We start from the raw sequence: 13,476 nt of genomic DNA on the forward strand, positions 1-13,476 counted from the left end.
TATTCTACATCTACATAATACCCTGCAAGGGTATCTTAGGTCACCACCTGTAATAGGGAACAGGACCACATGCAAAATCAACAAATCCATGAAAACCTATACCCACAGTGGCGTATACTATATTATTAAGGCATGAATTCATGGCTTTTCCATAGATGTCATTATAACATGACCTAGGTTTCAACATAAAAATTAGCTGGAAATTTTGAAAATATAAATATGTTTTTTGCATGCAAATAGGCATACAAGAATGCACTGCTCCTTGTCTGGTCATTGTGAATCTTTGTCCTTCCATCTTTCTGATTTTTCCGATTGAGACGTATGATTTTTCCAATCACCTTTTAGCTATGAAACAATTTCAAATTGTAAAATTCCCCTTGACTGGGATTTGAACCCTGTTTGCTCAATCAATCAAGGGATTACCAGATCACTCTGTTAAAAGTTACTGTCGCAGCATCTCCTGCAGTTACTTTGAATTTATCACCTTTTAGTTTTGAAACTCATAAAAATCATGATCGTATTAAAAAATTTGTGATAGCATGAAACTTTTTATATAACCTATGATTTATACTAAGACTATTGAGTTTTGTTATTTCAACTGTCAATGGCTCATTACTTATCCATTCACTGGAAGTACATATTGTAACCAAAGCCTAGAACCAAGCCAGTACTGTAACTGAAAAAAATGGATACAATCAATAACTCAGCTCAATCAGAATCAGCTCAAAACTTTGGTCTGTTGGGAATAATTAAGCAAAAATAAAATGGCTCTCAACTCACTCATCAAAGAAAAAATGAGTTTCAAGGAATAAGTAAAAATAATTGACCAAAAATTATTTTTCAAAAAATTAAAACTGTTTTGACTTCAAGGTCCTAAAAATCTTTTTCTTTTGTAGGTTGCTGGTATACCTATGCAAGCACATTCAAGAATTCAGCTAAATATGATAGTGAAAGACACAACACAAATTCGCAGAGCAGCACCCTTTAAAAATCTTATCCTTCCGATTGTATGGACTGATTTGGTAAGCTCTTGTCAAAATTGGGAAAAACTCCATTACACACTGAAGTGCATGGTGCTTATTATAAGTTGCTGTAAACGTTACCAACAAAAGTGGAAATGACTCAAACCAACTGTATTTTAATATTTGGCCATTCATTTTTCTTAGAAGTTATTGTATATATTAAAATGATAACATTCAGTAAGTCAACAGAACTTTTTATCATAAATTACTTTCTAATTTACTTGATAATGATTTGCTCCTAATTTCATGTCTATTCTCAAGCTTTACTACATTCTTAAATATGTAATTATAACTTTGGCAAGTGGATGATACCATTTTTAAGGGTTGCAGAACTCACCAATTGAGGAACATATTAATTTGATAAGGCCAACTTACAAGCAACTAATTCCTTGCCATTTGATCGTACATTCTGCTAACTTCACCAATGTGATAATTAAGTACATACAAGGTTAATTACCAGTGAACCTTCTGACTTTTCAGAGTTTGGACCAGTTACCACCTTCACTTATGTATGTTGTTCATCTCCTTGTGGTCATTGTTCCTATTATTCAACAATCAGCCATTTTTGGATTATCCTGTGCCGGAGGTGCAATGATTCTAGCCTGCCTTTTAATTCACTGTTATTCATGGATTGAAATAAGAAAAAAAAGTATTGCACATAAATCCTCAAAGAAATGGAACCAATTAGTAGCCATTTCTTCTAATGGGAAAACTACACGATACATTCCTGTGGAAGGGAATAAATTAACTGCATGCACAATAAATCACAATAAACTGCAAGAAAAACTTGGTCATTATATAGCTGCTGGATATACTCACAATAGTGAAGACCACCTTAGTGGCCAACCTCTGCTAAAGACAATATCTATGACCAAGACCTGTGTCTAAGACTTGAATACTATATGTATTTGGCTTTCATAAAGCTGTGCCATATACTTTGTAATATTTTAACATATTTGTATGCTACAATGGTCTCCAAATAGTTTCTGGCAATATTTGGTGGAAATTTACATTAGAATTAAGTAAAAAGATATGTGATAAACTTAAGATAAGAATTTATGCCATAATGTTTTATTGTAAAGGCTATAGCGGGATAAGATGGTAAAATCTGCACTCAGCTGGATTCATATTTGGGATTGAGCACTCGAAAGCAAATATTTAGAAACCTCTTTAGCCAAATTTTTAGCTCCCTAGGTGGCCCAAGGGGTCTTCTATCGCAAAAAATGTGTATTTTTGAAAAACATTTTTCCCGAGTGATTCTTTGCTTGAAAAAATCTGAAAAAATTTATCAAAAATCGTTATTCATTTGCAGACATGCAGTTAAGTTTATGTAAAAAATTAGAATGTTTTTGGGCATAATATGTATACTCATGAATTTTTTCAGATTTTTTAAAGCAAAGAATCACTCAGGAAAAATGTTTTTCAAAACACATTTTTTGCAATAGAAGACCCCTGGGGCCACCTAGGGAGCTAAAAATTTGGCTAAAGGGGTTCCTAAATATTTACTTTTGAGTGCCCAATCCCAACTATGAATCCAGCTGAGTGCAGATTTTACCATCTTATCCCACTACAGCCTTTTATGCAGTACCAAGGTGATTACCAAATATGTATGTACATGCTTATGTATAAAAGCCTATCTAGGTGGTATATTTACATTTTTTAAATTTGAATTCTCTGTAAGGTTTAATTAAACTAGGCTCTTCAAGGCTTGAACTAGACTCAGTGATTGTTAAAGTGTAGAAGTTAGTGTCATTCCATTGTGGTGCCAAACTGGTACACTTCTACAAACCAAAAGACAGTGGCAGGCTAATGGAGTGCATTTGTAGCGTGAAAAATTAATTATTTTATTAATTGAAATATGGAAAAATGAATTGGCATGAGACTTGGATTTAATTATTGAAAATGGATAATCATCTTCCATTTATAATAAACTATATTGTTCTTTGATTTTCCAAATCATGCATTCAATGTGAGCTGTTGAAAGATCTATCTTCTTGAGCATGCCCACTATGGAAAACAGTAAAAAAATGTGAAGATATAAGAAGCCAACTTACTATTTATGCTCACAAATCTTTTTCCTCATCATTCCTGCCACTTTTTGGTCTCATGAAGTTATAGGGGATTCTATACATAGTGTACAAAAAATAGATTATTGTAGGTCATTTACCAGTTAAGGTAGGTTTTGGATGGAAAGAGCTATCAAATAAATATCTTGTTTTTCCTAACAAACACAACCCAACATTGTACGCTGCAAAGAAACCATCTTCATCTCCCTATACTTCCTTCCTCCCTTCATTCCGTCCAGAATCCCTATCCTATTTCTGCCCCTTCCTCGTTTTCCTAAAATTCTTCCGTCTAATCACTATCTTTAACACCCATTGCCCATTTATATGCTTTGCATCCTTTTTTCTGTCTCTTTAGGATTTCTCCAAGCAATCCCCTTTCCTTAATCATCATACATAGCACCTACTCAATTGTTTTACTTTCTGTCCACTTAACCTTCTCTGTACCCACATTTCAAAAGCCTCCAATCTATATCTATCATCCTGCTTCAATGACCATGTTTCAGCACTGTACATAAATGCACTCCATATCAAAGTTTTAATACAAATTTTCTTAACCTTTTTGCTCTCACTCCCTTATTTCTGCCAATTCTAGTATTTATTTTCGAAAAAAATGTAAAACATATTTTAGTTACTATTTAAAAATGTATTGGTTGTGTTTAAATAAAAAGTAATTAAATAAAAAAATATTTAGTACAAAATTTTTTTAATGAATCGCCAAATTTTTGTTACAAATAATATAGCTATTACAACCTGTACATTTATCGAATAATGGAGCATATGTTATCAAATGCTACATATAACTCAATCGTATACAAATTTGATGCGAATATTCCTATATGCTCATAAGATGTACTGCATAATATGAAAAAATACTTATACCATTAGTTTTGTGTTGAGCCTCATGCAAGCCTTAATTACATCTAATGTAGACAATTCTGGATCTTTTCCTTCTATTTTTAGAGCTGCAGGCTAACCAATTAGCCTCTTCTTTTGCATCCAGTTTTTGTACTCCTACTTTTGATGAACTGTCCCTCATTGAAACCCACTCTTTACCAAAATTCTTAATGATACTGATAACAAATGCTAGCCTTGATTGAGGTTTCCCGGGTCCTTAGCAATTTTCCTAGCAAAGAATATAACTATTCAAAACCTCCTTGATAAATTTACTCCTAGATAGTAACAAAACCTCCAGAAAAAAATTCCTAGATATTATATTGAATAAAACTTTTTTCCAAATATTGTCATCAACTTCCTCCTCCTTATGAAACGTTCTTTACCCAATGCAATTCTTAACCTTGGGCCCCTATTAGTTGGACCATTATGCTTGGTAATCCCCAGGCTGACTGACAAACTAAAGCTTTGGTATTCAGGAAGTTCTCTCGGGTTTCCCACCGGGTCAGCGTGGTGTGCACCGACGTTTCGACGGCTAACTCTGCCATCGTCTTCAGGGTGAAGTGCAGAGCAATGAATTCGCCATGTATTTATACCCTGTCGTAGGGTCAGGTGTCCTCCGATTGGTGCGATGTGTTCCCAAGTGCCGAGCCGCCCCGGTGACGTCTCGTACTTTCAATTTTTCTCAGCACAGGTCTCCACGTGCTGCTGATCTGGAAGCCAGTGTCCCTGTTGAAGGTATTCTGTCCTTCCAGTCGGATTTCCACGGCTTCCTTCGCCACTCGGTCCCAGTAGCCGTTCGTGTGACAAAGTCTTTTGGTGCTCCCCCAGTCAATCCGATGACCATGCGTGATGCTGTGTTCGGCGACTGCAGACTTCTCAGGGTAATGGAGTCTGATGCATCGCTCATGCTCCGTTAGTCGCTTTTCAATTGTGCGGCCAGTCTCCCCGATGTATACCTGGCCGCACTCACACGGGATCCGGTATACCCCCGGCGCCTTCAAACCCCGTTCGTCTTTTGCCGTGCCAAGGAAGTTCTTCAATTTTCCTTGTGGCTTGTGGATGGTTTCCACTTTATGTTTCCTTAGTATCCTGGAGATCTTATGGGATACCGTGGAAACAAAGGGGATGCTGACCCTGGCAACGGGTTTTTCTCTTTCCTCTCTCTGACGGTCGTTTCTGGTGAAGGCCCTTTTAAGGGCCAAATTGACCTCCCGGCTTGTGTATCCATTCTGAAGGAAAGTATTTTTCAGGTGATGAACTTCTGCCTCCAAACCTTCCTGGTCTGACACGCATTTTGCCCGGTGATGGTCCTCCATGATCCAACCTACCGGACCATACCCCGGGATCCCACGGACTCCATTGTAAGGAAAACGATTGCCCTCATCAAGAAATCTTTGCCAACGTCAGAGAGGAATAGCAGCCTGGTGCCACAGGCGCCTGTTCCACCAAGATTATACGGTCTACCCAAGATCCATAAGGAGGGTACTCCCATAAGACCCATTGTGAGTGCCATTGGGGCTCCAACATACCATCTGGCGAGGTACCTGACGGGTGTCCTTGCACCTTACGTGGGGTCGTGTGAGCACCACATCAAAAACTCCGCAGAGTTCGTCCAGACGCTACGGACCATTAAGCTGGATCAGCATGACATTCTTGTAAGTTTCGACGTTGTGTCCTTATTTACTAAGATTCCGGTGAAGGACACCATACTGCTGCTGGAAGAGAAGTTTGACAGCAAAATCGTGGATCTCTTTCGCCACGTGCTGACCTCGACGTATTTTCAATACCAAAAGAAGTTTTACGAGCAAGTGGAAGGCGTCCCCATGGGCTCTCCATTGTCTCCGGCGATTGCCAATTTCTACATGGAGGAGTTCGAGGAGAGGGCACTTAGAACGGCCCCACTAAAACCGAGGCATTTCTTCAGGTATGTGGACGATACCTTCATCATATGGCCGCACGGACCGGACACCATCACCAACTTCCTTGGCCACATGAATAGCATTCATCCCAGCATCCAGTTCACCATGGAGATTGAGAGCAACGGTCGGCTGCCCTTCCTGGATATCCTAATTGAAAGGAAAGCGGACGGGAGCTTAGGCCACAAGGTGTATAGGAAGCCTACCCACACCAATCTCTATTTGAACGGGAAAAGCCACCATCACCCTGCCCAAAAACGAGGGGTTATGTCAACGCTCATCCACCGGGCAAAATGCATGTCAGACCAGGAAGGTTTGGAGGCAGAAGTTCATCACCTGAAAAATACTTTCCTTCAGAATGGATACACAAGCCGGGAGGTCAATTTGGCCCTTAAAAGGGCCTTCACCAGAAACGACCGTCAGAGAGAGGAAAGAGAAAAACCCGTTGCCAGGGTCAGCATCCCCTTTGTTTCCACGGTATCCCATAAGATCTCCAGGATACTAAGGAAACATAAAGTGGAAACCATCCACAAGCCACAAGGAAAATTGAAGAACTTCCTTGGCACGGCAAAAGACGAACGGGGTTTGAAGGCGCCGGGGGTATACCGGATCCCGTGTGAGTGCGGCCAGGTATACATCGGGGAGACTGGCCGCACAATTGAAAAGCGACTAACGGAGCATGAGCGATGCATCAGACTCCATTACCCTGAGAAGTCTGCAGTCGCCGAACACAGCATCACGCATGGTCATCGGATTGACTGGGGGAGCACCAAAAGACTTTGTCACACGAACGGCTACTGGGACCGAGTGGCGAAGGAAGCCGTGGAAATCCGACTGGAAGGACAGAATACCTTCAACAGGGACACTGGCTTCCAGATCAGCAGCACGTGGAGACCTGTGCTGAGAAAAATTGAAAGTACGAGACGTCACCGGGGCGGCTCGGCACTTGGGAACACATCGCACCAATCGGAGGACACCTGACCCTACGACAGGGTATAAATACATGGCGAATTCATTGCTCTGCACTTCACCCTGAAGACGATGGCAGAGTTAGCCGTCGAAACGTCGGTGCACACCACGCTGACCCGGTGGGAAACCCGAGAGAACTTCCTGAATACAATACGCCGGGAAAAACTGAGATCCTTAAAGCTTTGGTCATTAGCAAACCTAACCGATTTTACGAACCCCTGCCGGCTTCCATTCATATCTACAGTTCCTCCTATGCTTCTAATAATTTTCTTCTCATTAACATTGAACAGCAGAGGTGAGGATGAATACCCCTATCTTACTCCTCTTCCTAACAATGCCAATCCAGACTCTCCATCCACCACTTCTACCCGAGCTGTCTAAGGCATGTAAAGGTTGCAGATAAGAATCCTACCCCACCAATCTACTCTTATTTTCTGCAATACATTAATGCCACCCAACTTACTCTATCAAATGCCTTTTTTAAATCTACAAAACAGACATGTACACATCTTGATTGATGTTCCTCTCTATCATTGCTGTCATTAATGCAACGGCATCATGCATGCATATGCCCTTCCTGAACCCAAATTGATCTTCCCTAAGTAATCATTTGCACTCCTCTCTATCCTCATGTTGATGATCCTGAGAGCCACTTTAGAGGCATGCAAAATCAAACTCTTTGTTCTGTAGCCCTCGCATGATGTAGCTATTACCTTTTTTGAAATAGGAACTAAAATGGATCTGATGAAGTCTTTCAGTCAAAGTCCTCCCTCATAAATCCTGCAAATAAATGCATAAAAACTCTTCCTCCCACACTTCCCTAAACTTTTAAGTAGTTTCCAAGAATATGGCTTACCCACACGGCCTTATGTCATTACAGTTATCTCAATGCCCTTTCTATCTTGCCATCGAGTAAACCTTGACCTAAGCTATCTTCGTATACCTATGCCTATTATTGAGTCTAAACCAAGTGTTGGTAATGATTAAGCCCTGACTTCTGCCAAAGACAATTGCTTTCTCCCCATGGTCATTGCTCACTTTTAAAGTGTAATCCCTACCTCAACACTATCTCTTCCTTCACCTACTTTCACATCACCCATCACTATCAAATGTTTCCATGCAGGAACATACCCTATTATATCTTGTAACTGATCATAGACCCTATTGATTTCTTCCTCCTTATGATTGCTTGGTGTCACGTATACATGAATGATGACCAAGCTTGTCAGTTCTGCTTTTATTGCTACTAGTAAAACTATAGGTGTTGCTAGCTCTATGTTGATTTTGCTTCTTCCTACCTTTTTATTCAATATTATAGCCATCCCTCATTGCCTCTCATGCCCTCCCGCTGTATATCACTCTATTACTATCACTCCAGTAATCCCCACTTTCCTCCTATTTTGCCTTTTTTAGACCTAAAACATCTATATTTTCTCTTTCCATCTCTTGCTTTATATGAACTAATTTTCCTGTTGCTCATGGTTTTTTGCAAGGCTTTTGTGAGATGACGGAAGTGGAAGGCTTGCATCTCCCCTTGCTGGGGACAACATATGGCTGTTTGGACCGAGTCCCATAGTTGCAAGGACTCCTCCTCTCTATGATGTCCACCCTGAAAATCATGGGGTTAATAATTGAGGTGGCTACCCGTTGCCTTCCTCAATTGTGCTTTTAACAAGACATCACCAATCAATGACCGCCCCAATGATGTAAGATGCCTTTTATCTTACTCTGAGAAACTGATGCTGCGCGACTACCTTTCGTTTGGACGCTAATCTTTGACCTATCTGGCATGGGTGAGCCTACTAGGAGCAATTATAATTGCTACCACCAGCACAGCTTTAGAGGTCATCAGAATGCATAAGCCGTTCCATCATGTCAAGGTTGTAGTCCATATGAGGGAGAAAATGGATATTAAAGCATACATATTTATATTTTAAAATAATAAACATCTCATTTTTTCATCCAATCTAGTAAAATCTAATTTTTTTTACAAGTTCACAGGGGTGTTGTTAACTTAAATTCAGGCTTGACTATTCACTTGACTCTAGTAAACCCATGATGATTGCCACTTCTTACATTAATAGCCCTTTTTCCAAGATAAGGAGAAAGGTATTTTGAACACCAACCTTTATTATCCAACTTAAACATGATAAAAGTTAACATGCTGAAGACTTTCTCATTTTACTTATGTAATACAACTTTTTTGCAGAAATCAGTAGGATTACAGAATTTGTTTCTTATGTTGAAATAGCAAAAATGTCCATTTTTATCACTCTAACTATAAAAAAATATTATTCAGGAACTTGTGGTCAATATCTATCTTGAAATATCATTTTCAATACATACAATAATATTACATAACATTTTATTAACCAGAGAATTGTGCACTGATCTTTGCCTTTTGGACTATAAATTCTTTTATTACATGATATTCACACACTTTAATTGTATTGCAGACATAATTAATTCATTATAAAATTGTTACCGATGGGCTTAACCGTTATCACATTTTTACATAGCTATGAAAAATACAGCAATAAAACTTAACAGCATATATACTCAAATAAATTAATTACCATCTTGATAAACCTTGGAAAATATTCTAACAGCAGTGGACAAGAAATGCAACTGATGAAGGTTCTAGTATGTTTTTCTTGCAAGGGCAAAAAGGAAACTTACGCAACCTCATAGATGCAATACTACTTAGCTTCTGTTAGGGCACAAACAGGTGAGGCTGTTTCAGGGATAGTCTAAAAGCACAAGATCATCATGGAATATTAAGAGATTTTGTTGGGAAAACACACATCAAAGCTGTAGACTTTCTTCGAGCAGTTACATATACTTTAGTTTTATATTTTCATGGATGTGCTTGCACTATTGTTAGCTTTACAGAATAAATGAAAAATAAATACAGAAAAAAGTTTAATCTATTACAGTGACTGAGCCAAAGATAAATGAAATAACTGCACATTGCTAAGACTACTGAAAACTGATGTCACTACGATTACCCTGAGTTGAAACACTAATGCCAAAATTTCCCCATCAATGAATTGCCTTGGCTTCCCACGTACCACAGTTTTGGATTTACGGTTGAAAATAATGTAGGCAGAATTAATTAGTGCTGCGGTCAAACATCTTAGGATCATGTCAATATGGTGGATGTTTCAAAGAATTTAGCAGTTAGGATGTATGAATATTTGAATTAAAATGCCAAATTAACAAAAAGATAATCTTGATTAATGAGTAAGGCAGAAGAGATGCAAATGAACACTGATATCATGTATGGACTATTTGAGTATTTCATTCTTGAACCCAAAGCAGACCATGTCACGGATCAGTCAACTTGAAATTATAGCTGTTAAATCTCAAAATAAATTATATTATGTATTAACAATGAAATGAAAAAGTAAATGTTTGTATTGTTTATTTTACTTCTAAATAAAATACAGGAGAGGAAACATATATACATGCTATATTCTCAAGAAATAATAACAGTTATTTGGTACTAACTCTGGTTTTTCTGTTCCATGAAAAATTGATGGCATAGGACTTCACTTTAGGAGTTTTATCTTTAGGCTCCTCAACAAACCATTTCCATCCATTCTTATCGCAGAAATCCATAGCTTCCTCTTTACTCCCAAAGCCCAGCTTCATATTAGACAATGGATCACCACTATAGGAGAGCAAAGAGAAATTTTAACACATCAAATAACTGTCAAATGCAAGTTTTCAGATAATCAGAAATGCCTAACAGGGTCTTCAAATTTAGCATTAAACCTAGAACATCTACTACCTCAGTTCAGATTGAAATTATTATAAAAAGGATTTGAATTAATAATTTTACAAATACAGGGAATTATTTATATGAATTATATAATTTTTACTATTCCTTGGCCCAAAGGTATGTATGAGCAAGGTAATTTTTTCATCAAAGCTAGAGGGCTTTATTTTTGGCTAACATTGATTAACAGTGATTATCTTCTTTTGGTGAGAGAAAGCAGATTCTAACATAAAAAAAAACAGTGTGTCCAGTCAGCAACAATAGTCCACATCAAAGGGTTGTTTTTTCCAGGGGATGTACCAACACACCAATTTTAGTCAGTGTGGGAATACAAATATTCAATGTCGATTTTGATGCTCAGTGATGAGAAATTGTAATTGAAAGTCATTGAATAGTAATAGCTAAACCATGAAAAATTTCCAGAAGGGTGAATGGATCAATGGAATGAAGAAGAATAAGTAAAGAATAGGCTAAAAATGCAGGCAAAAGTTTTCATATGCAACTGGATATGTCCTTATTAGCCTAAAAATATATATATATATATATATATATATTTTTTTACTTTACTAATATATATATATATTTTTTTTTACTTTAATAATAATAATATATATATATATATATATATATATATATATATATATATATATATATATATATATATGTGTGTGTGTGTGTGTGTGTGTGTGTGTGTGTATATATATATATATATGTGTATATATATATACACATAGATATATATATATAGATAACGGAGATAGAGGCAATAGTCAAACATGGTGGCTACAATGTGCTATGTCTCAATGAGCACTGGATCACGAAAAATGAATTTGATGTGTATAAAATTAGTGATTTTGGCTTAGCATCTTTCTACTGCCGATCTGTAGCAAAAAACGGTGGTAACTGTATTTATGTCTTGAAAGGTATGCCCTTCAAGGTAATTGACTTGGACAAATTCTGTCTGGAATTGCACTTTGAAATATCTGCGATCATATTGAAGGACCTGAATTTGATCATTGCTTCTGTGTATCGCTCCCCTAATGGTGTTTTTGAACACTTCTGCAATCAACTGGAACTAGTACTATCCCTATTCTTGACTCTGAAAGCCAATATCATAATTTGTGGAGATCTCAACATTGACATAACACTAAAAACTAGTGATTGTCAGGTTCTTGAAAATCTTTTGCTTTCTTATAATTTATACTGGGCAAACAAACAGCCTACTCGACTTTCTGCCTGCCTAGATAATGTAATTACCAATTATGGTCCTGAACTGTACAGTATAAGTGTTATTGACTATCTCCTATCTGACCATCAAGGTATAAGCTTCACTTTTAATACTCAAATAACTCAAAAGATATATCCAAATAGAGGTAAAACCATAATCGTGAGGCCCATAACAATAGAAGGTTTAGAGAGTTTCCAACTGCTTCTATCTTGTATTGATTGGCATGGTTTTTGCACAGACTCTGTAGAACAAACATGTTTTTCAAGTTTTTTAGGTAATTTCCTAGGCATTTTTGAGCAATGCTTTCCTAAAAAAATTCTAAACTCTATCCCCACTAAAAATAAAAAAAATCTCTGGTATACTGGGGAGTTATTAGCTCTTAGAAATGATTTACTTAGTTACTACCACTCTTACAAAACCAGTGGAAGCCGGCATGACAAAGAGGCCTACTTGAAATACAAAAGAGATTATTATAATTTAGTTAGGTGTGCAAAAAATAATGCTTACAAGGATTTTATATTGAATGCAAAAAATAAACAAAAGGCAGCATGGAGTGAAATCAATCAAGAAGTTGGTCATGGTAATGGAAAAGAAAATCTTCCTTTCACCCCAGATGCTGTAAATAATTTTTTCTTAAAAGCTGTTGAAGACAATTTGTTCTCTCGAAAAGTTGATGCTGCCAATATTGGTAATATGCTGCAAAATCTTCCTCCGAATAATTTAAATTTTAAATGGAATTTTGTTACTCCACTTGATATTATATCGACTGTTAAAAAATTTAAAAAATCCAACAGTAAGGATATTTATGGTCTTTCTAACTCCCTAATAAAGGACATTATTGTGCTCATTGCGGAACCATTAGCAATGTTAGTCAATTTATGTTTTGAGACAGGAGATTTTCCAACAGCTCTAAAATATTCCAAAACAGTACCTGTCTATAAGAAAGGTGATAAAGATGATTTAGCTAACTACCGCCCTATTTCCATAGTCCCCGTTTTTGGTAAAATTTTTGAAGCTATTATGAAAGATCAAATATGCAATTTTTTTTAGTTAAATAATCTCTTTTCCAAATCCCAGTACGGCTTTCGATCTGGGAAATCTACAATTTTGGCAGTAGAGTCCATAGTTAATTATGTCATTAATGCATTTGAAGAAAAGGAATCAGTCTCAGTGACACTATGTGATCTTAGTAAGGCCTTCGACTGTGTTAATCATTCAATATTACTAACAAAGCTAGAATATTATGGTATTAAGGGAGTTGCACTGAAACTAATGAAGTCATATTTGGATGATCGTCACCAATTGGTTGAACTTGATGGCTGTCGGTCTGCAGCTCTTAAAGTAAAATGTGGTGTACCACAGGGCTCTGTGCTTGGCCCAGTACTTTTCATTATCATGATTAATGATTTGCCCTGTAATATGAAACCTAGATCTGTTTTACATGTTGATGACACTACTTTTGTGCAAAAGTGTCAACATCCAGAAGATGCAAAGTTACGATCTAGCGCTACCCAAAAACAGGCTAAGGAATGGTTTGATGTTAATCATTTACAATTAAATACTAACAAAACTCAGCATATTGTGTGCAGTCTTAAATCAA

At 37.2% G+C, this 13,476-nt stretch overlaps 2 protein-coding genes across 2 annotated transcripts in view; one reads left to right on the forward strand and one right to left on the reverse strand.

Moving 5' to 3' along the window:
- Nucleotides 1-1,910, forward strand: part of LOC139697499 (scavenger receptor class B member 1-like) — a 33,770-nt gene extending 31,860 nt beyond the window's left edge. Inside the window, exons 8-9 of the mRNA XM_071596230.1 lie at nt 897-1,022; nt 1,503-1,910. Coding sequence (XP_071452331.1) covers nt 897-1,022; nt 1,503-1,910 — 534 coding nt within the window. The remainder of the gene's footprint in view (nt 1-896; nt 1,023-1,502) is intronic.
- An 8,364-nt stretch (nt 1,911-10,274) lies between these two features.
- ND-18 (NADH:ubiquinone oxidoreductase subunit 18) overlaps nt 10,275-13,476 on the reverse strand; it is a 9,108-nt gene continuing 5,906 nt past the window's right edge. The window contains exon 4 of the mRNA XM_071588871.1: nt 10,275-10,540. Within this exon, the coding sequence (XP_071444972.1) occupies nt 10,363-10,540 (178 nt within the window). The 3' untranslated portion in view covers nt 10,275-10,362. The remainder of the gene's footprint in view (nt 10,541-13,476) is intronic.

Source organism: Hetaerina americana, unplaced genomic scaffold (assembly GCF_022747635.1).
Source record: "Hetaerina americana unplaced genomic scaffold, ioHetAmer1.1.p SCAF_1, whole genome shotgun sequence".
Taxonomy (NCBI): domain Eukaryota; kingdom Metazoa; phylum Arthropoda; class Insecta; order Odonata; family Calopterygidae; genus Hetaerina; species Hetaerina americana.